Raw genomic sequence first — 23532 nt, 5'->3', positions numbered from 1 at the left:
GTTGAACGAAGCTATTAATAATAAATGTATCACTGACAAAACAAATTTAGAATTCCTCCAAAATTAGTTGTTTTCTGTTTCAAGATGCAACCACATATTCTACCTTACTTGGCCATTCAGTTAAGATTATTTATGTATTCTTACTACATACAATGCAGTTCATCTCTATGCACTATTGGATGAAAGGCTTATTTATTGCTCCTATAATGGCTACACATATCTATTATGTATTATCTGGCCAAAGTTTAGCACTTAGCTTTCCTACTAAAATAATAAATGTGTGTGTGTGTGTGTGTGTGTGTATTCTTAATGACCTTGGACTGCACTCAACGCCAGTTAAAAATATTAAACTATCATTTTCATCAAATACAGTATAAAACTGTATGCAAAATGTACAGTCAGTGTTCACAAAATCATAATTACCTTGTTTCTAGAAGTTATAATTTGTTTAATAACTATTATGTCAGCCAGAACCAACACTTTAGTAACTGAAGAAAGCAAGAGCCTTGCAGCCTTTACCACTCCTGTTTTGTCTGTAAAAACTGTTATCTGGCCATCAGATTCTGGACGATCCAAGGTTGCAACATCTGTAAGCTGTGCAATGGTCTCACCTACAAGTGAAAAGCAGTTAGTTCAGCCCTGTTCCAATTGGATGCTATCTTAAATCAATTGGTGAAAACCAGATTTTCAAAAGGGATATAGGCACTTACCAAGATCAGTGGTGCAGTAAGAGAATTTTAAATTCCGGGCATTATCTTTACCATGACATGGTGGCACTGGATACAAGATGTGGTGCCGGCTACCAGCTTGGCTGGCTTCAAAAAAGGGTTGGACCAATTCAGGGAAATCATGGGGATCAATAGCTATTAGCTTTGATGGCAGTGTAACTGCCTCTGAAGGCCATCAGCTGGGAGACTAATGGGCTTCCTTGTGCAGTTAGTTGGCCACAGTGAGAAGAGACTGCTGGACTTAATGAGCTAGTGGTCTGATCCAGTAGGAAGTGAGGTTGTTCATTTTTATTTTAAAACATTTATACCCTGCCTTTCCTTCCTTTAGTCCAGTGTGACTAATAACAACAAAAAACAAGTTTAACAAATAAAGCATCTATATAAATGTATTCTCACAGTGCTTGCTTCCCTTACAGGAAGCCCTTTGCTCACCACCTTTGAGGCTGAAACTAGATTTTCTGGAGATTAGATCCCTAGCTATTCTCTGACCATAATAACTAATAATCGAACACACATGATGTAATGTCACTGCATTATGAGTTTTCATAATCTTCCTCATTGACCATGATTTTGGAACCAAGGAAACCCATTAATGTTACAGCATCATGTAGTATGACAATTTACTGGGTCGGACATACAGACATACAGATCTCTTTAATATATGACTGCTCAGTCATTCTTATGCTTACAAAATGTGGAGAAGAATGGTGTATCTTTTTTACAGCCCTATCAACCAGTTCCTCCCCTGTAAACTTTCATATTTTGGAGAAGGAGGCTGCTGTAATCGCAGAATACTCATCAAAAAGAATTTGGTCCTACCCACTTGAAGTGACCCAGCACCTAGAATGGTGTACTGCTCATCTGACATCACTCAACATTCTGAGAAATTAGGAACTGCACTTCATGCTCCAAAAAGCCAACAGAATCATAGAGTTACTGTTTTAAATCACAGCAGACATTTTTGAGAAGCGTGACTATCCCACAGTTTCTTTGTGCTAATGCTTCCCTACTGAATGCCACAGATCAGCAGCAGGAGTTAATACAATTTCAGCAAAACTAGAGACATCCTATCTAAAATAATCTCCTGTGGTATTTCTCTAATAATTTAAGAGATTTAAAATGCAGGTCTCCATTGCAGATAAAATCAAGATGAGAAGGCTTTACCAAATCTGACAGAATACAAGGCAGGCAGGTATTTTCACAACAAATGATGCCCTGCCTCTCAGGTTCATAAACATTCACCTACCTGCTTGCTTTGCTTCAGTGCAGGCAACCTTCATTTCCTCTTTCAGCTCTTGGTTTTCATTGGCTATAGCTTCACCCACCATGACAAATTTTCCAACAGCTAGGTTAACTGCTTGGCCCACCTGTTGGACTGCTCTCAAAGTCTTATCCGACCTCTTTGGTTTATCCTTATGGTTAATCAGAGTTGTTATCTGAAAACAGAAAGAGGTGACAGCCAAAACCATGTATTAAACATTGTTTTGGTCTTTTTGTACCCAAGAAGTTCCACTCAAAATAATATCTGAACAACAGATTGTGAAACCCACTCCTGTGCCTTGCATGCATTTGGCTGATGCCCAGGGTGTGTTCTTTTAATTTTACTTAAATGTTCCTTCTTCTTAGTTCCTATGAGGTCTTTTAATTTTTGTTGTTTGAATAGTTTATGCAATGTTTGTACACCAGAACTCACTCTCTTTCTAATGGCTTTCCTTGTGTAAGGGAGTAGAGAGTTCAGGCAGAACCCAGATGATCATAAAATAAAACAATCCAAATCTAATTAAAATTCCAAGTCTGATAAACAGAGCAGAAAGCAACATAAAACAAAACAAATCAAAATAAAAGTGAAAGCTAACTAAAAAGATAGTTTATAAAATATGCTGGGGAGTATCTGTAAAAGGGCACTTCCATATTGCCATCTCAACTCCCCCCCTCCACCAAATCTAATATGATTTGTAAAATGTACCTGCAGATCAAGTTCTGCAGACAGGCCTCAACCTGAATCTATTCTGATTGATGAACAGGCAGAGTTCAGGGAAGGGAGAGCTACACTAGACCATGCTATAGTGCTCCAGCATCTGCATTTGTGGCTTTCATTGATTTTAAGGCTGCATTTATCTTGATTTTCAGGATTAAACTGTGGCACAACCTTAAAGATACCACAATTAATAAATGTCTATTTATACATTCTTGTATCTTTATACATTCTAATAGCTAGAATGTATAAAGATACAAGAATGAAAGTCAGATGCAATGCTCAAAGATATAAAACCAAAGAAATGCCAATAAGTAAAGGAGTAAAAGGGGACACGGTGGCGCAGCGGCTTAATGACGCTGAAAGTTGCCGGCCAGAAATGGTCGACGCTTCAGCGGTTCGAGTGCAGCCTTCGCGCTAAACAGGGTGAGCTCCTGTTTCCTCCCCAGCTCCTGTCAACCCAACAGGTCGAAAACTCATGTGAGTAGATAAATGGGTACTCTCACTCCGGTGGGAGGAAAAATGCTGGCGGCGCCTTGCACGGGAGTCGGGAGCAGCTGCCAGTAAGCGCGAAACCGCGCTCGCCCGAAAAGGGCGCGAAGCAACGGAAATCCCGCCTCCTGTGCTCGCCAGCTGGGCTCTGCTCTAGGAAGGAGGCTCTGGCAAACCACTTCCGAAACAATTGCCTTGAAAACTGCAAAGGACTCATCCAAAGCAGTCACTGCAGGGTCAGTAATGACTGAGCGCAGACAAAAAAAAAAAAAAAGGAGTAAAACAGGATTTTGTGTTATCCCCAGCACTGTTTAATTTTTACATAAATTCACTGGTGGCCACCTTAACCAGCCCAGACTTTCATCCTTTTATACTGGCCTAATAGCATATTAATTTACTACTCTATGCTGATGACATGGTAGTTTTATTCTTGACTTCCATCAGCCTTAAAAGAGCCCTAAGTGCTCTTTTACTTCACTGCAATACAGTAATGAGGACCTAGTCATAAAGTATGCCAAGCCTAAGATACTTGTATTTTCCAAACTTCCCTAGTTAAGGAACTGGCACACCATCAAACAAGTCAAAACCTTTAAATACATAGGGGTAGTTTTCCAAACTTCTGGACTGAAATGCCCATTGAGACTACATATCCCAAAGGGCAGACAGAGATCGGTCTCAGCTATACAAGCTTTCTATTTTAATCAAGATAGCGCTATCTGCCTATCAACATCCAGGTAGGAGGCCTAAATGACCTCTCTCCCCCTATGCTTTCTGCAATGAATTCTGAGCTTATTCAAGCAGGTAAGAAGCAACTAACTCAGCTAGGCTCAGTGCATTGGCTTTATTTAGAATTCTGTGTTTTTGAGGATGCTGCTATCAGTTAGCTTTCCTTTATATCTTTGGTACAAGATTTGTTAAATTTATATTTCTGAGTTTTGGGCAGGAAGCCTGAAAGCACCTTCCTTTCTATATTCCTAGAGTGTGGTTGATTGAGCCAGTTTGGTGTAGTTGTTAAGGCATCAGGCTAGAAACTGGGAGACTGAGTTCTAGTCCCACCTTAGGCATGAAGCCAGCTGGGTGACCTTAGGCCAGTCACTCTTTCTCAGCCCTAAAAAGGAACCAATGGTAAACCACTTCTGAAATCTTGCCAAGAAAACTGCAGGGACTTGTCCAGGCAGTCACCAGGAGTCAACGCTGATTCGAAGGCACCAAACAAAACAAAAAAACAAACAAAAAAAGCATGGTTGAAGGGAGAAACCCTTAATGAAAAGGCTGTGCATTCCCCAGGGGGACAGACTAGGACATGCCAGGAGATTCCACCTGACTGGCAACAGCCTATTTATTGGAGAACCCTTGAAGGAGGGGTTTGCCAATGAGATTTTAAATAATACCTCCTCCTTGTTTGAAACACAGGCCATCCTTTTGGAATGTTATCTGCCGTAACATTTCTTAATGTTGTGCTATCTCAATTGTCTTTAACTGCAGAAAGAAGTGCAAATTCATTGAAAGGTGTGGTAGATTCTTCCTAGATAATAATATTTAAATAGGTATTACTACAATAGGGAGGAGAAATCTGCAGCCCTAACACTTCTTTTTTTATGTTCCCTGGGGCTCCCTCTAATCATGATTGCGAAAATGGATAGCTGTTCCCTGTTGGGAAGCAGATAAAAACTGTTCTGTGCATTCAGCCCCACAAAAACCTGTTAACTGCTGCCCTTGACTCCAAAAGGTTGTCCATTCAATTTAAAACCCGCCTTTCTACCCATGGCAATAATTACAATAACATTTACACTAACAGAGTTAATCATTTTAAAAAGAAACATATCTGTAATTCTTGTTTAGACAAGTATAGAATTGGATTATTTTCTTCCAAATTATAAAGGCACCCTCAGGACAATCGTTTTGTTGACAACAGTATGAAAATAGTTTGCTGTTGTCTTCTGGACTTCCCCCCGCCCCCCCAACTTCTCAGTCTAGCTTACAACTCTGGAAAATTGAAGTAGTCTTTCATTCAAATGCTAACCTGGGCTGATCAACTTAACTTCTGAAATCAGCCAAGGCTGGCTAGATGCTGGCACCTCTGGGGCACATATTTATATAAGATATTTTTCTGGAACAATAAATAACAAAAGCAATCAGGGTGCATTGTTTGTACTGAACTAAAAATGAGCTTGCTTGCCCCAGCACTGCACCATTCCATTTCATCTAATGACAATGGCCATTGCCTTAGAATTGGAAACACATTTTATCCTCTCTTCTCTCCTATGATCATGCATTCCACTTATGATGGCTGGTGTGGGTCTTTCGGGCTGTGTGGCCGTGTTCTGGAAGTTTTGTTTCCTAACGTTTCACCAGCACCTGTGATCGGCATCTTCAGAGTGCAGGAGCACAGACAGGAGCAGTTCTCACCCTGGGCACAGAGAGAACTACTCCTGTCTGTGCTCCTGCCCTCTGAAGATGCTGGTCACAGGTGCTGGCAAAACGTTAGGAAACAAAACTTCCAGAACACGGCCACACAGCCCGGAAGACCCACACCAGCCATCGTATGCCGGCCATGAAAGCCTTCGACAATACATTCCACTTATCTTGAGGGTACTATATTGTTCTTGAAAAGATGCTTGGACATGGAGTTCAGTTTCACCAACCTCCTAAATTTCTCTTTCATCTTGTCTAAACAGCTCCAATGAGAAATGAGCAACAGTGCATTGCTGATGCATGTATTTATCTGTATTTATATTTTCCTGTTTCAGAGGACTGTAGCTGTGTTTGTGCACTTGCTGGAAATGGAGGCAACAACAGTACTATTGGAGTCGGCCTGTGATTCATTTATTCATTCATCACATTTATATGGCTGCCCATCTCACAAAAAAGTGACTCTGGGCAGCATACAATAAAAAGTATAAAACAGTGATATAAAAACAATTATAATGCAACATCCTGTTCGGCATTCCTATCTTCAAATGGGGACCAGCAAAATATCCTTCTGCAACTCGCAAATGCAACAATAATCCTTCATTGTTTATTGTCTCAAGCAACTGGAATTATTCATTAAAAGAACTTCACTTAAGAGTTCATGACAGATAGCTACTGATATACCTAAAATCCAAAAATATATCTAGTTGTTTTTTTTTTTAAAGCATTTAAATGACATCTCAATACTACTATTTGAGGCAATTACTTCCTAATGTGTTTCATGGATATTAAAACAATTCCATGGCAAAACAATCCCCACTCATGGACAATATAACAATAGCAACAATAGCAACAATTATCTTTGCATCTATGCATTTTTAATCATTTCTGTTTATAATGAACTGGGGCTGAATTTCAGCATAACTGAATTCCGTGTTCAATAAAAGCTGTATCTGAAATTACTCTCTCTCCCTTTCATACACACATAAGCACTTACCATTCATTATTTGTGCAAAGAAACATACTCTAACCTGTTTCTAATTACATATTCTGTGCATGGGCCTGAAAGAACCAAGTTTCTTGGTGTTCATAACTGAAACTTAGTTACATTATAGACACACTGAGTCAAATTATGCTTGAAATTCCCACTTTCAAAAACATATATACTATGCATAATAGTCACGTGAAAGATGTGGCAAACATATTCTCAACAGAGCCAACATTCACTAGAGTTCTGTTCTTCATTATCCTCCAAGGAATCTGTCAATCAATAGGCAATATGTTATCTTTCTTCCCAAAATTTACATCCCAAATTTACAAAATTTAAAAGTTACACTTTTTTTTCCTAAAATATAGTTCTCCCATTTAAAAACCAATGGCTATGCTTCCTAGCCTCATTCATTTCACAGTACAGTTTTAGCCAGGGAAAATATCTCTTGTTGCTACACTCTTTTAAAGATTATCCAGAAATTTATAATAAATCCAAATCTGCTAAATCAGTAAATCTAAATATACTTTCTCCCCTTCAACTTGCAGTTAAACAATCCTCTCCAATTCCCTCTCTATTGCTATCAGCATACATGAAACACTTATTTTTTTCCAAAATGCTGCGTTTAATTTGGGACTTGTCAGTTCTTTTGACATATAAATTGGAATTACTAAGGCACTGGATCTAGTCCTTAACTACATGCTGATTGGCTGAAGAGTGAGCCAGACAGATTTCTTTAGGCTTGCTAGATTATGTTAAAATTTATTAATATTAGAACTCAGAAATTCACCAAGTACAGAATGATACCTTGGTAGAAGGAGGAAGAACATAAAATGAATAATTCATCTTATAATTTTCCATACAATATTCTGATCGTGTTTTTTGCTGTTAGCCATTCTGTTGTTATTATTATGAACCATAAGAGAATCAAAACCTATTGCTATCTACCACAAACCACTCATGGTCTTATTAGTAGATGCTAGTCTTCCTTCTGCTTGGTGACCTTAGAAATGGACTTTGTCACACAGCTGAATGGAAAACCATCAGCCTCCTTTAAGGTTTCAGATTTCTGTAAAAATGCAGGCATCACTTGTTATTTTCCTGGTAACACCTAACCAAATGTTCCTAGATCATCTTTTCAATAAGGAACACTGTGCCTCAAAACTCAAAGTCCTATGTTAGGTAAAATAGTTTTTAATTGTTTTTTATTTGGAATTATACTGTATGTGTGCTTTGTTTTTAATCTTTTTTTTCTTCTTTTAGCCTGTCTTCCTAACACACTGCTTTTTTTTATTCGTTGACACTTGGCTCTGTTATTTTAAAAGATAATTTATCACACAGGAAACCATTCCTTTCTTGGCTACGTTATTGTCAAATTATCCCTTGTATTCTTAAGGTATTTTACAAACACATTTCGTGTCTTGTGGGCTCTGGACAAATAAATCCAAAGATTTATCCCCCCCCCCCGCCCCCCGGTATTTGGATAGACAGAAGAAAACTTAGAATTCCTCCAGTTGTACAGACTGCAAGTAAATCAGAAGGTTTGATCTGATTAGTGGAAGTCTACTGCAATTATTTTTGAAGAAGAACCTTGTAAAAAAAAGACACCAAATGTGAAAGTCATCCTTCCTCCCTCATCTCTAACAAGGAACTACTTCAAACTAATCAGCCAGGACTATTTCAGATCTCTAGAAGAAATACTTGTACCAATCACATTTAAAATCAATCATTCAATTCAGAAAGCTAAGGGATTCCTAAGTATAAAAACAGCCACTATAAATTTTAGTTGGAACCTGGGAAGAAACAAACCACAGAATAATACCTGGTAGAGATCAACTGCCCAGGCATTGTAATTATAAAAGTATTAACTTGCACAACTGACTACTGGAAAAATAATCCCTAATATCTGATTAATATAATCAGTGAAAGATAACAAAGTTCAAGCTAGTTTAAAATAAATAAAAGAAGCTCTGAATAACCATAGGCACTTGACTGAACCTGTTTCATTCCAGAATAAACCACATGTAAACAGAATTACATGAATTTACACCAAGTTGGCCTCACTTGCAAGCACACTTAGCTTGGAGTAGCTCCCAATGGAAAGTGTTTCATCCGATACTGCCTACATAAAGATGCCTGCAGTAAAGCCTCATGAAACCATAATTTGACACTGTATCTCAGAAGGATAAAGAGATAAAATTGACAGAAAATGGGTAATTAATACTAGGGATTCAGAAGGTGAACATGAGACAGTTCCTTCACGTAGGCAGCACTATCCCCACGCTCCACCACAGCAGGAATTATCTAATTCTAGCTGTCTGTTATACTGACAGAATGATACACAGCTAACACACACACACACACACACACAGACAAGTTCATTACAATAGGATACTTTGCACGCAGTCAGTCCTTGTGCAAAAACGTTTAGCTTGTTATTCTGACATTATGTGACAGGTTTGTTTACAATAAAACTCTAAAAGAAAGAAAGACTGGATATAAATATATAAATTATGAAAACTCTTAATTTTCATTCTGAAAATAGGATCTTCATTGGGGTTATACAGAAAGCTACTATAATCTTATTTGTAAAAGGCCATTCAAGTAGGCAGACTACTAAAATTGTTATATGCCAATTAAGTTCATTGGAATGTTTTTTATCAATTCTCCTTAGACTGCAACAACAATTTTATGCTGACATGAACAAATGCCAGTTTATGCATCCTGATATACTTATTACCTACAACCCAATTTAGAAGTTCTCCTAATTATTTTTAAGATGAATGAAATGTGCAAATCAATGTTCTTACTTATCATTACTACTTAATAAGAACATTACTGCACCAGCCATATGAGAGCAGATTCACAGAGTGACTCTTCAGCTGTTCTACTGATGCTCAGACAATTAAGAACCCCCAAGAGAGCAAAATTAGCATGGCTGAGAAACCCACAGGAAACATTCTAACTAACTCAGTTTAAACTGTTTGTTGCTGTTAGGGCCTTCAGCTACTAATAGGAAAAGAGAATAACAAAATGAAACTCAGGAGGCAAGAGAATGATTAGGAACAGGGACTTTCCCTCCCCATGGTATGTATCAAGCTTACAGAAGGATAGGTATCTTCATCCTAAAAAAAAATCCCAAGTTATGTCTCTCCTTAAGGTTCAAGGTATGTCCAAAACATCATCACAAACTAATATACTGCTATTCATTATGAGATATACTTTCACTCATTCTACAATTACAGCCTTGGAGTATTTCAATACCCTCCAAAGTATAATACTAGATTTTGGAAGATTTTTAACTTCTCATTTAATTATCTTAGGTCTGCATTGTAAAATAGAATTAATTACTGTTGTTTTAAAAAATTTCTTAGCTAAAGAAAGGTAGATGAGGACATAGTATAATGCACAAAAAGGAGAGAAAGATTTCCTCTATACAGGATTGGACAAGATGCTCTTAAACCACACTTATCAGGCATCCCCTTGGATTCCATCAAAGTAATTAAAAGTGTAATCCTATGCCCACTCATCTGGGAAGAATCCCACTGAATATAATAAAACTTACTTTTGAGTAAAAGCCTTTAATGTTAAGGTATTAAACCTTGTACTCTCTAACATTCTTTCCCTGCAGACCCTCAGCCAAAAATATGCCCTAGGACACAGCTGCTTCCATTTGTTTCCCGCTGTTTATCACACATAACAAGAGGAAATTAACAGTTTTCTTACTGACTTCTAAATAACCCAGGATTTTTAGAGCAAAACATTTAACAACAGAGAACAAATCAGGATCACTTCTAAACTTATGTCATCAGCAAGTAAGGCCTCTTCTAGATAGAAAGTTAAATTCATTAATGGAGGGAGGGAGAGAGAGAGACTTATTCATGTTCCCATAGTGTTGTCCCAAGGTATATGGGATCACACCAGGTCATGACCTCCTCCTGCTTCAATTGAGCAAATGTGAATGCTAAATCAGGGGGAATCTGGGACCTGGCATTATTACAAGTGACCAGCATATAAATGTGGGAAGGGGGTGCCATTTCCTCCACTGATGATTCTATGCCTGCACCTGAAACAGCCCTTAAAAGTCTTTTTAAAATAATGGGTCTATCTGTGACATTGCTTTGAATGCTAAGATCATTTACTTCTTTCCTTCAAAATACTTATAAACCACTAGCTTTTATTATATATTGATCTTTAATTGAATCCATTCTTCCTTCCTATCCTACTGCTGCTACATAACCCCAAAGCATAATAGAGCCACATCCATGCTTGACGGTTGGCAAAGGGTTCTTTTCATCAAATGCTCCAACCATTTTTCTCCAAGTGTATTGTGCATGGTTGTGGCCTAAAATTCAATGTTTGTTTCACTAGTCCAAAGCCCTTTGTGCCAAATGTTTCAAGATTATCAAGCTTCCCATTTACATACTTTGGCAATGACTTCTGTCATAAGGTCGGAAAAAAGGTTTCCTTCTAACAGCAGGAATGACTTCCAGGGGAGGCGTAGCGAACTAAACACGTCTCCAAATGAGAAGAGACGATAACCAAGGCAAAAACTGAAGAGCCAGCAAGTAGACTGATTCTTCGGAACCTCTCCAGACAAGGAGAGGATGGGAGAGTACTCACATGTGCTCTGGATAGTTGCTCCTCGTGAGGAGACCACAGGACAGTGATCTCCCGTGGGTTTGAGCACCGGGAGGTGGGGGGATCAGCCATCATGCTTGCAGCCTTAGTGAAGCCTTTTAAAGGACACTAGGTTTGCTAACCTCACTTTCTAATAACTTTTGGAAATTGCTTATTTAACTATTCTAAGGCTATTAGAGTTCTTTGGAATGACAAGTTTTAAAAGCTACCTGGTGAATTTACCTTTCTTCTTGAACAAAAGAAAAATTTACCATAAGTTTAAGAACTTAAAGAATTGGAAATAAATGGCAAAAAGCTAAATAAAACTTTGATCTAAGAAAGTTATAAACAAATTAAGGATCCAGACAAATTTGGAATATTGAGACTTTTACTTTAAGATTTTGGAAATAATTAAACAGCTTTTCACGGGAACCAAATTGTTTTGTCTATCTTAAGTCATAACAGAGATCTGAGACTTTATGGTTTCAGAAATTGGACACTAGAGGGGACTAAAGATTCCAGGCAGAAAAGGAAAAAATAAGTATAAACTTGCCCTTGGTTTTCGGTTAGTACAGGATTTACAAAATGACATAAAATGCTATAACATTTGAAATAATACAGGAGATTTTTGAAGAATAGGGCCAGAAATTAGTGGCTACAATGTCATAAATGTCAACAATGATGTCTGCTTCCATGGATAGACTATGTCCAAAAGATGCTAATGAAGGAATGATGGATGCAAAACAAATTTTACCTGATTCCAAAATAGTATAACCAGAAATACTTAATAACAACAAAAAAATGTGGATTACAAGATAGAGAAGGCAGCTAAAGTGGAAATACAAATGACAAGCCAAAAGAATGTCCCTGATAAAGTCTTTTTACTGGATACACAAAAGAAGTTGGTCGAAGTTTTGAAAATCAAAGTGGAACTATAAATTATAAAGCAAGAGAATGACCTTGATAATGACTTTTTACTGGATTTATAAAAGAGGTTTGCTAAAGCCTTAAAGAAGCCTTTGGGATGGGAAAAACAAAAACTGGAGAGAGACCAAATCCTATGACAACATCTGAATGAATTAAAGATCAAGACTGTTAGAAGTAAAAGGAAGGAATATAAAGTTGACTTGTTTGACCAAGGTTAAAACAAAACATGTTCCTATAAAGCTCTGGTAACCGTTTACAGACATTTTGCTGACACCGGGACTGAAAAATCAATGATTTATGGATTTGCATATAGATAAGGGATGGGTTATGGGAAGAAGAGATATCCATCTGTAACCTTATCGGGGGTGAAGTGTTATCAAATTTGTTTATACTTATTGTGAAGAAGATCAGAAGTCGTTCCTTTATATATTTCTTTTCTTTATCTTACTTCTTTTTCTTTCTTTGCACTTTTCATTCTTTCTATTTCTTTTTCTTTCTCTGAGTTTAGTTTATATTTGCTTTCACTATTGTAATAACATTTTTCAATGAAGACCACTGTTGTAACAGCAACAGTGTACTGACGATCTGTGGATAACTACTCAAGTGTTAAATTTTTCAGCAGATTATTTGCAGTGATGTACAGGTTGTTTTGCAGATCTGACCAGTTTGGAAACTGTTCCAGCAGAGATTTGATTTTCAAACTATGTCTCACAGTCAAGAAATTGAAGCTGAATAGAGATCAGATATTTCAGCAAGACAATTATCCAGAATATACCTCAAAATCAACCAGGAAGTAACTACAGGAATGTCCTTCACAGTCCCCAGACTTGAATATAATTGAAAATCTGTAGGAAGATTTCAGATGTATTGTGCATGTAAAGAAATCTAAGAATATTTATTTCTTTTACTTATTACTCACATTTTTATGCCACTCCATTCCAAATGGCTCTGAACAACATAGAACATAAACCAGGATGTTAAAAAAATTCCACCATTTTTTATATGTGAACTAGATGTGTTCTGCAAGGAAAAATTGGGGGGGGGGGGATCCAAAACCAAAAATAGACTCAGCTGGCAAGATGAAATATTTGGAAGCTGTTATTTCTGCCAAAGAAGGTCTTACAAAGTACTGACTGGAAGGGTGTCCAAATTTCTGCACCTGCCATATTCAGTGTTTTCTTCTGAATCTGTAAACAACTACACATAAATATTAGGTACGTATTCACATTTGTAGAAAGATGTTGCATTGAGTTTTGTATTCTTAGGTTGCACATTGTATCATTAATAAGAGTAGAAAAATTATCATTCAAAAGGCTATCAAAATACAGCAAAAGACCACCACCCTTTTAAATAAATAAGTTTTTAAAATGTTCTCACGTGCAGTGTAAAATCAGAATATTTAAAGTGATACTATTTCCTGTGGATAAGTTCCTGAAAATGGTAGACTCATTTTGAAATATCATACAACAGTGAATAACATTCCAAGGCTAAGAAGTCTACAAAGTGGGCTGGTTCTCACATAAGGCTAACTCACAATACAACATTATACAACTGAGCAGGAAGGAACACACACATAATACTTGGCACTGTACCCCACCCACCTTTCCTCTCCTCCCATGCAACTGGGAGATGGAATAAACTAGAACTGAGTAGTTTATTTGCAGATTCCTAGTTTGCTGTTATATGCAGATTGGAAATTATGATTTAAAAATAACATCACGTGCTCAATAAATCATCCACGGAAATCTTTTATGATATATCTAACTAAAGAGTTTATAGTTTAACCTTATCCTGGTTTACACCAAACCACAAGCCAAGAATCTGCTGAACTGAACTGAAATCTGCTTTAGTTTGTTGAAATAAATTCCTTTTGGCAGAATAAAAGAGGGGGAGGAATGCTCAAAACAGGAGAGACGGCAGAGTCCTTGAGCTCAACATTTCATGCAAGCACATTACACTTGTGCAAGGAAACTAAATCATGGCTTAGAATCATTTAGGATTTGTGTGCTCACACATACTTAGGAATCTTAGGAATTTCTGTACATGTTAATTCTTGATTCTCTCTATATAGACAGTTTAGAAATGATCCTTCTCATACACAGTATAAAGAAAAAAATCATGCTATTATATTAATTCACAATACTTAGATGTTTACCCTGTATTTTTCCTTAGAAAGACTTCATTTTAATGGTTGCTGTAATGCAACACATCTGAATTGTTAACTTTTTTTTTTTTAACTACATCTCATTATACTTCACCCTTGGCATTCACACAAGGAGCTTACTCCTCAAATAGTCTTACACTTCTAGAGTTCTTCAAGGGATATTAATATTTCCAAGAGTTAAATTTGCTACTCAGCAGCATACCTGAAAGATTAAGTCTATGTTAAAAATCAAGGAAGTGTTCAGTTAATCTGAACACAGCTGATAGGAAGGGAAACAAAACAACTTCAGTCACTCAGCACTCTTCTATTATCCATATTAATACAATGGTGGGGGAGAGAAGGTGTTTTATATGGAAAATCATAAACTTTTATGCTAAAAATGTTCATATGGGAAAGCATTTACATACATTCAAAACCTGCAAATCTGAACAAGGCTGCCTGAATTCTTCTGAGGACATTGACAATTTGAACAGTGAATAGGACTACAGATCAATATAACTTTATCCATATCACTCATATCTACACTAATCTATTTTAATTTGCAGAATTTTGCTCAGTGGGAGTAGGAATATGAGGTCTGTGACACTGCATCATACACATAGCAGAGTTTACATACACCCAGAAACCCTTAATTCTCTGGCTGGATGGGGTCATGTGGGGCGGGTAGGTTCACTTCTCTTTCTAAACTTGACAAGTGGAACAAAATGCTCTTTCTAGTGGGATGGGAAGACCTAGCTCACTGCAGCAGCCCCTTTTCTAGCCAATGGGTGGGATCAGGCTGGGCTCCTTTCGCCTTTCCTTTGCCTCGAGGGAGGCTGAAGATGCCACCTGGTCCTGAGTCAGAAGCAGAAGTCAGGGTGTACACAATGTGTATTCCTTCTGCTTGTCTATCATCAGTGTGATGAAACATCTCTTCACTGCCCTGATCAGAAGTTGTATTTGACAGACCTCAGTAGTGGCTGCTCCCCATAGAAGACAATAAAGCAGAAGGCAGTCAGCACAGCAAAGAGACCACAACTTTCTTTTAAACATCCCTAAAAGCACTTAAGCAAAATACATTATAATTCCGCAGCACTTAAGTAAACTAAGGAATAGTGTCTCACTCATAATAGTTCAAATTGATGTCTTATTAGTAATGGTTCACTACATTAGCAATATTTTTGTATGGCCTCTGCCACCTTTTACAGCCAATTATCCTAACCTTCCAGAGCTACATAACTCTTTGAACATGGAATCTGACCACAGAACTTTCAGAAGCATCACTTTTCAAGAATGAAACAAAGCTTGAAAATAAAATAAGCTTTTTCTCCTTCCCCACTCCCCATACTTTCTTCACTGTGTGTTATGTATTGGCAAGTCTGAAAGTAGAGACTGTTTTCCACTGATGATGTAAGTTGCATTGGCAGTCTCTTTTGTAAAGGGTGTGGAGATTTTTAATTTACATGTATGTATGTATGTATGTATGTTTGTATGTATATAAAACTCAGCTTTGCAAAAGCTCTTGGGTTAATGTCTAGAGAAAAACAAAGTTTGGTGGGGGAAAGGGGAGATTCACTGAGCACCACACCCAACATCTTTTGAATTCAGAGAGTTACCTCTGCATGAAAAAGCATAGTTTGTCCCTAAGTTTTTCTCATTCAGCAACTGAGCAACGTAACCTCTCTTGCACAGAAAAGTAAACTGAGACATGTAACTTTGAGGTTCTGAATGTCCAAACCCCCAAAAATCTATTATTTGAACCTGTTTTTTTCTGATCCAGCAACTGAGTGACACAAATCACACACACACACAAAAGATATCAAGGCAAGACTATTCTTTGAGTATGTAATATTTTGATTGCTGGTAGCTGCACCTAACAACTTGTGGTGGCCAAGGACAGCAGCGGCTGAGGTGATGATACAGAGCAGAGCCAAGTTTTCTGAATTTAGGGAGGAGAAAGACTGGGGTTTCCCTTTGTTTTTCAAACTAGGTTAAGCCATCTCAAAGCTTACACTATATTTGTGTGCATATCTTTTCCATTTCAAAATGGCAGGAAAGCATGCCACCAATTTTTGGCAACTATGGACAGAGGTGTTTTGGGGAAATGCAAAAAAGGAGTTCAGGGGCTACATGTACCTTGGGGATTGCCCACTCAGATTGCCCACTCCTGATCTACAAAGAGTGCATGGGGGAAAGCAAAGAATCTGAATGGAGGAAAGCAAACAATCCACCAGGGAAAAATATTTACATACACCCACACAAGCTCACCTTTTTTTCTTTCTCTCTCTTTTTCTCCTTCCTGTGCTGTGCCTTAGAAATCCTTTAATGGGGGGGGGGGTCAAAAAGAGAGCACTCTGTCCATACTGTACTTTTCAATAAACAAGAGGATCAATGGGAATCTGGGCTGAACTTTGTGGGCACTATTATGCATGTCTTAAACCAATGCCTATTTTCATAGAGAAAGAAGGTGCCATCATCTGAATCAGCTCTGCCATTATTTTATTAGAAGAAGAATGTTGCGACCACCCCACTTTACTGCTAATGTGCTTCCAAATAAACTGACTGGCTTCCTCATGCAGATGCACCATCAAATGTTAGAAGATCAAGATATTCTTAACAAATGTGCACCATACAGTACTAGGCAGCAAGCAGGCACTCTGCCGGCCTGGAACTGAATGACTTGATTGAGTTTGGAGATGAGAAAGCTCTAGGTGGCCGTGTTTTTCAACACCTTATGTCCCTAATACAAAATCAACCTCAGAGCAGGGTTTTTCAAATTGTGTTGTGAAATTTGTGTTTCAAATTTGTCTAAGGGCAAAAAAAATAAAAAATAAAAAATCACTCAAACATAGCTAATTTTCTATCACTAGAGTTTTGCCTCTTGTTCCAGGATATATATATTTTTAAACTAACAGGTTCCATAGCCTGAAAAAGTTTGAAAACTCCTGCCTTAGAATACATTATTTAGGAGGATAGCAAAAAAAAAAAAAAGGTCAATGAATGAAGTCTACCTCAAGAAGCCTGCCTGCTGTTATATTCAATTCTCACAAGCATTGTACCTGCCTTCCCTGTTCCTTCTGTTCTGTGTGCTTTCAGAAAGCATATATTCAGAGAGAGAAGCTGCAGGAACACAAAAACATTTCTTGTTTTGCTTCCATTCTCTGTATAGCTTCTCTCTACTTTCTTTCCATATTCTAATACACTTCAGGGAGTGAAATGGGAAGAAGATCTTGCCTTCAGGGGCTAAGACCAAATCTCTTAAAAAGCAGGATTTAGTCTAGAGATTACAAGTTCCTGAATGCTATAAAAAGCTTAGCTGAAAGGCCCCACAGCTCCAGTTTTTAAAAAATGAAATGACCAGAAGTTGGCAGAAACTACCAAATCATGTTAGACGTTACACTATACACCACAGGTTCCCAGCAATCCTTTTTCCCAAGAATCAGCACATCAATTAGCCATGACTGTAGACCGTACAAAATATAATTCAAGTAGTACGTATGCTTAGCAGAATGTACCTCTTGGGGAGATACAAAACTACCACTGTACTAAACTGATTTATTTATTCATTTGCTGTATTTACAGACTGGTGTAATTAGATAATTCTCAGGGGTTTACAAAACAAGTAAAAGCAAGCACATAATAAAATCAAAGAGCAGAAGAATTGTGAAGTAATGTAAAGTAACAAAAAAATGGCAAATCACAAAATACAACCCTGGCACCAACTCAGCTTAATAGCAGCAATAATTAGATTTCAAAGACCTTCCAGAAAAGCTTTATTTTCACAAACTTTAAAACACATTTTTTAATCATCACTTAGTGACCACTAGTTCAGTGACCATTTGAAGTTACGACGGTGCTGAATGAGGAGACTTATGATTGGTCCTCAAAGTTGCTGCTCTTGCTGCATCTCCACATGATTATTTGCTTTACGATTGTGTTGCTTAGGGACGGAGTTCCCAGTCCCAATTACAGTCATTAACTGAGGACTACCTGTAAGTAAGATAATGAATAACTAAATATAAAAGACAGATAAAAGAGTAAATGCCAACCAGACCTCTGGTGGGATGATTCTGCCAAATGGGGCTACCGCTGAAAAACGCTGCTTCCAGGACCCTGCTCCCCTTCCCTCACATATATATGGGACGTCCTAAGCACCCCTACTCACAATGAGCATACAGGGTGAGCTGGCACTACATGAAGGCAGCAGTCCTGAAGATGACTGGGAGCCAAGCCAACCAGGGCTTTAAAGGCTAAACTGGGACTTTGAATTACCTACTGAAAGCCAGCACAGTGCTCACTACAGAGGCTGTAATACGGCTGTGATGGATGTCACCTTCTAGTATGCAGGCAGCCGCCCTGCTCCAACTGCAGTTCTGAAGTGGTCTTTAAAGGAAGCCCCATGGAAAGAGCACTGCAGTAATCTAATCTTGTGGTGATAAGAGCATGAGTCACTGTTGCCAGAGCTTTCCATGACAAAATTGCACTTCTAAAAGCACAGAATGTAATGCCAAATGTTGTAAATTGTTGATTTTGGTCCACTCATTATGCACCACTCGTTCTCTACCGGCAGAATAACTAAACTGTTTTTTACAGGTAACTAAATTCACCTTATGTGACTGACAGTTCAATTTTCTGCATGTCAACTCAAATTCAATGAGACTTGGTCCCAGGAGAGTTGCAGGTAGGACTGCAGCTTGAATGTAAAAGGTCCAAAAGACTGGGCCACACTAGACACATCCCCATATCAATAATCTGAGATTTCAGAACATCCCTTTTTACCTCCACCCCTCCCTCTCCAGTTTAAAAAGCAGTTTATATTGCAGCTTGAGAAGAGACTGCTTTTTGGGGGAAACACACATTATTTTCTCTCTCTCCCAAACCTCTCTCTCTCTTCCTGTCTCACAGCACACTCACATACTTTATAATAATCTTCCAGTCAATTTTACAGGCTACCTATTTTCAATACTTTGTAACAGCTACAATTAGAGGCACTTAAAGCTGATTCACATCTGTAGATAAATATCACTAAGAAACTAAGTTCCTTTGTTTAATGAGACTCATTCCCAAGTAAAGATATCTCAACTCAGTGGTTCAGATTAATGCAAGAAATTGCCCACTGAAAAGTATCACATTTGGAAGAACTAAAAGATATATGTGATTTATCTGTTCAGGCTCATATTACTTGATGTTGCTATATATCTTGATGTTGCAGTTATATATCTTGATGTTGTGTCAAAAGAATAGCCTCTTTCATACTTTAACTCTTGCAGATAACATCCTTTCAGATATAATCTTGCCTCAGCCAGTATTTGTCGTATAATCGCTCCTTTGGGTGGTTATTTATATTGAATCATGTACAATCTTCCAAAGTGCAGTCATGTACAATATTCCAATAAATATAAATTTATTTGATAAAAACACTAATGAGACATTAGTTTGAGTGTATACTCAAGAGACAACCCAAAGGTCTGATGCTTACCTCTGTGTTAGGAAGTGTTAAGAGTTTGCATTTGTAAATAAATCTGGAATCATTTCAACATTTTTCTTGTCTGAAAGTTCATTTAATAGTTCATGTAAAAAACCATGATGGCGTTGAAAGCTCAAAGTCTTGATAGATGTACATCATGAAGAACAAAACATTCTTCCTTCCTGAGCATCTGCCTTCAATCCTGCAGCAGGAATGAAAAATCTGTAGGCAGCGTGCCACTCCTGAACTCCGTTGTTATAGCCTCGCAACCTTCTCTCTCCTGCCTCTTTTTAGTGGGACATATACAAACTAAACCCTGTATGTCCTTAAAAAAAGAAAAAGGAAAAAATAGGAAATCTGCTCCCATTTTCTTTACATCACTGTCCCATCTGATCTGTATCAGCAGCTTCCCTCAAACCTTAAGTCTATTTCTCCTGCCATAACAGCTTGTCCACCCCTAGTTAACATCATCAGCCGGTCACTCTGCCAAGTAGCACCATGCAACCCTCACCATCAGCATAATGTATGATGCTGCCAACATTTAATTACTTTTCAATGCTAGTTTTATTTTACTGAAAAATTATTACCTTTACAATTTCTGATTCTTCAATCTATACTGTTCAGGCTCAGATTATAATCCCATAATAATTTAAGTATGGCTCTTTTTTGTTAAAGCAAACATTTTCAAGCTATCCACTTAGTTCCTCTATGGCAATGGTTTCCATTCTGGAGACCAGTGGTGGTCTCTGAAAGTACTACAGGTAATTTCTGGAATTTGTAAAAATAAAATAGATATTTCTTTAATGGTATCCTTGGTTTTAAGCAGAAACACTATTGCCTCATGAGATTTGGCAGTCTCACAACATTTCAGTCATTTCTTAAAAAAAAAAAATAAACATCAACTTCTATTCAATGTTGTGGTCTCATTAACACTGTCTCGGGAGGGTGACATCTGCTACAATACCCATAGGTGCTGCGCTAGCAATCCCTAACTTATATGGTAGTCCTCAAAAGCTTTCTTGAATATACTCTCTCTCAGCCCAACTCACCTCACAGGGTTGTTGTTGTGGGGAAAATAGGAGGAGGAAGGAGTATTAGGTATGTTCGCCACCTTGAGTTATTTATAAAAAATAATGAAGGCGGGATTAAAAATCATACACACACACACCACACCTCCATACAAATGAAAATACTGAGAATCGACTACCACTGTTTCACCATCAACACAAGGTAATTTTCCATGATAACATAGAGACTAGGACCTGGCAGGACAACAGAAACCACCTACCTTGACACGATACTAAGTTCTTCCCAAATATTCCAGTTCCCATTCAGGCAACCATCTCTAACATTACCACACAGACTAGGCTCAAAATAAACAAGAAATCAGCTACCAAAAAAATGAAGAAGATAAGAATTAATCTTGAAGCATATGTGGGCTAGAGATGATGAATTGCCAGCAAAAAGAGCCAAGACAAGAAACAGTGTACTGCAGCAGGAGGGGAAATGATTTGACAACAGTAATACTTTTAAAGAGATCAAACATCAGGTAATAGTGGCAGGAAGACTGCTGTGATAATTCAGTCAACAGGTTATCAAGATATACATAGGCTTTAGCAGCAGATGCAATAATATTAGAATGGCTACTGAATATACTAAAAGAGTACAATGAAATAAAAGGGGAAACACTATTATTATTGTTGTTCCATTCTGGACATAGGAAACACAGCCTACTGTCCCCAGAGAACCGTCAATCAATTTGACTATCAATCACAAAAGGCAATACTGGGCTAAGTGGTCAAATTTTCGGCCCTGATATAAACTAGATGTCTATTCTCCAGCAAACACCCAAAATCTCCCTCATCTGGTATTTTGCTGCCACCCAAACCACCCATCCTTTTGCCCTACCTGGGCTGTGCCTACTCTACTAGCTAGGCACCATTTCCATCAGCATTTTTCTATTTGCAACATACTCAGATATGAGCAGAAAGAATTATCCTCCCTTTTCAATGACTTCAGAGGCTATAACACAGCCAAATTTCTCTGGCAATATTTTTATTTTTCTTATTTTCTTATTACACATATTCTATCTTCTCTGTGGGAGTTCACACACAGTCTCCCTTTATTTTATCTTCATCAAAACCCAACAAAATATGTTGATCTGAGAAAGACTAAGGTCATTAGTCACCAACACTGTGTTACCTGAAAACAAACCAGAATGAAGCAGGAAGGATCACACCTATTTTACTGGTTGCACAATGACAAGAATAGCAAAGTTGTAGATCAGTGAGGGGAGTAATTCATCCTAATATAAATTTAAACTCTGGGCAAACCATCTGTATTAGCTATTCCTGCTCTTGTAATCTAGTATTCTACAATTTCAAAAGCTAAGTTTATTCTGTGCAATACAGAGCCAAAGTTATATTTGTCTCATGATGGTGTTTGGCCTTCTATGCATCCATATACTTCTATTTTATCTGAACAAGTTCATTTAAATTCAACTTGAATTCCTGGAAAAGCTAAATGTGTATTACTTGTTTACTCAGATATACACAGAATGGCTTATTAACTGTAACCTAAAGTGATCATGTATACATGTTTTATTTAGTAGTACTGTAGTCAAACCAGTATAAAAGCTTGGACTGCTTCTAAATACTCCTAAATGTTAGTTTTTAAACTGTTTCATTTTCCGTTTCCAATATTTTTTGATTTCCTACTTTTTCAAAGCCAGTCCCTAAACTATTGAACACTGTGTCTCTTGTCTTACAGACACTTAATGTTTGTAATATTAATACAAAACCTTAATGCAAAACATGCTCAGTTGTCCTGTTTAACTCACTGAAATTTATTTCCAAAGATTTCATGCTTCAGAATGCATTGCATGACATAAACTATTACAATATTCTTACTGTGTCTGATGCAACTAGGCAAGTAAATAGCTGCTTTCTAAGTTATCCAGTGGAAAAGGTTATGCACCAAGTACAGTAAGGAAGCTTTTGAATAACTAGAGGAATGAGGGTAATCTTAAAAAATGGAACAGCGTCTTCTATGAGTTTGTTAAACTGTTTTAAATAATATTTAAACAGTATTAACTAACTTTTAGTTTGAAAGCAGCAGAGCAACTTTGGTTCCAAATCAGTTTACTCTCAATAACCACAGACAATAAAGTCTGAAAAATATATAATCATTATGAATCATATGCATTCTGTAAATAAATATTTTATACAGGATAAAGACATAGTAGTTTATCATCCAACATAACCAGCAGTCTGCATAGAATTTTAAAAAGAATCCCTTCGCCAAGAATGTCAAGTATGTTTCTGAATTTTAGCCTGTAAAATCCAAATATGTTTTCACTAGTTTTTTGCTCCAGGTTCCCACTCATTCTGGCTTCCAACTGAAATGTCTGAAATTCTGTGCATGCCCACAGACTTAAGACATTCAACAAAATTAATGCCACAATTCAGCAACCTTCTTAGTTTCCTGCTGAAATGTACTGCCTGAACAGGGATTTAATCCAGAAGCAGACTGACTTGCCCCCTTGCTTTTGACAAGCGCTGACAGCACTAAACCCAATCCAAGATGATCAAAATGCTCCCTGTGAAATGAATGAGAACGGCAGGTAACTAAGATATTACTTCAGCTCGTTTAAGTCTTGCTTAATGGCAAGCTATGATTTGTATGCTCACATATACTCCAAACTTAAATACCTTCACTGGCAAATAGATTTTACTGGTTTCAAAGGCACAGATTTACCAGTGGAGATACTCAGTCGTATTT

General features: G+C 37.6%; 1 protein-coding gene across 5 annotated transcripts in view; it reads right to left on the bottom strand.

The window, feature by feature from the left end:
• CTNNAL1 (catenin alpha like 1) overlaps nt 1-23532 on the bottom strand; it is a 54156-nt gene that overhangs the window by 29274 nt on the left and 1350 nt on the right. For all 5 annotated transcript variants that reach the window (XR_015794246.1, XM_088131550.1, XM_088131551.1 and 2 more), the window contains exons 2-3: nt 1975-2164; nt 424-611 (exon numbers count right to left, since the gene is read on the bottom strand). Coding sequence is in view for 4 of the 5 variants with exons in the window: in XM_088131550.1 (XP_087987676.1) it covers nt 424-611; nt 1975-2164 (378 nt within the window). In the remaining variant the exon portion in view is untranslated. The remainder of the gene's footprint in view (nt 1-423; nt 612-1974; nt 2165-23532) is intronic.

Source organism: Python bivittatus, unplaced genomic scaffold (assembly GCF_059951505.1).
Source record: "Python bivittatus isolate LINGU-HERP-01145 unplaced genomic scaffold, Pbiv_v1 ctg000960_np1212, whole genome shotgun sequence".
Lineage (NCBI taxonomy): Eukaryota > Metazoa > Chordata > Lepidosauria > Squamata > Pythonidae > Python > Python bivittatus.
The sequence above is the reverse complement of the archived record's forward strand: the minus strand, read 5'-3'. Positions and strand labels throughout refer to the sequence as shown.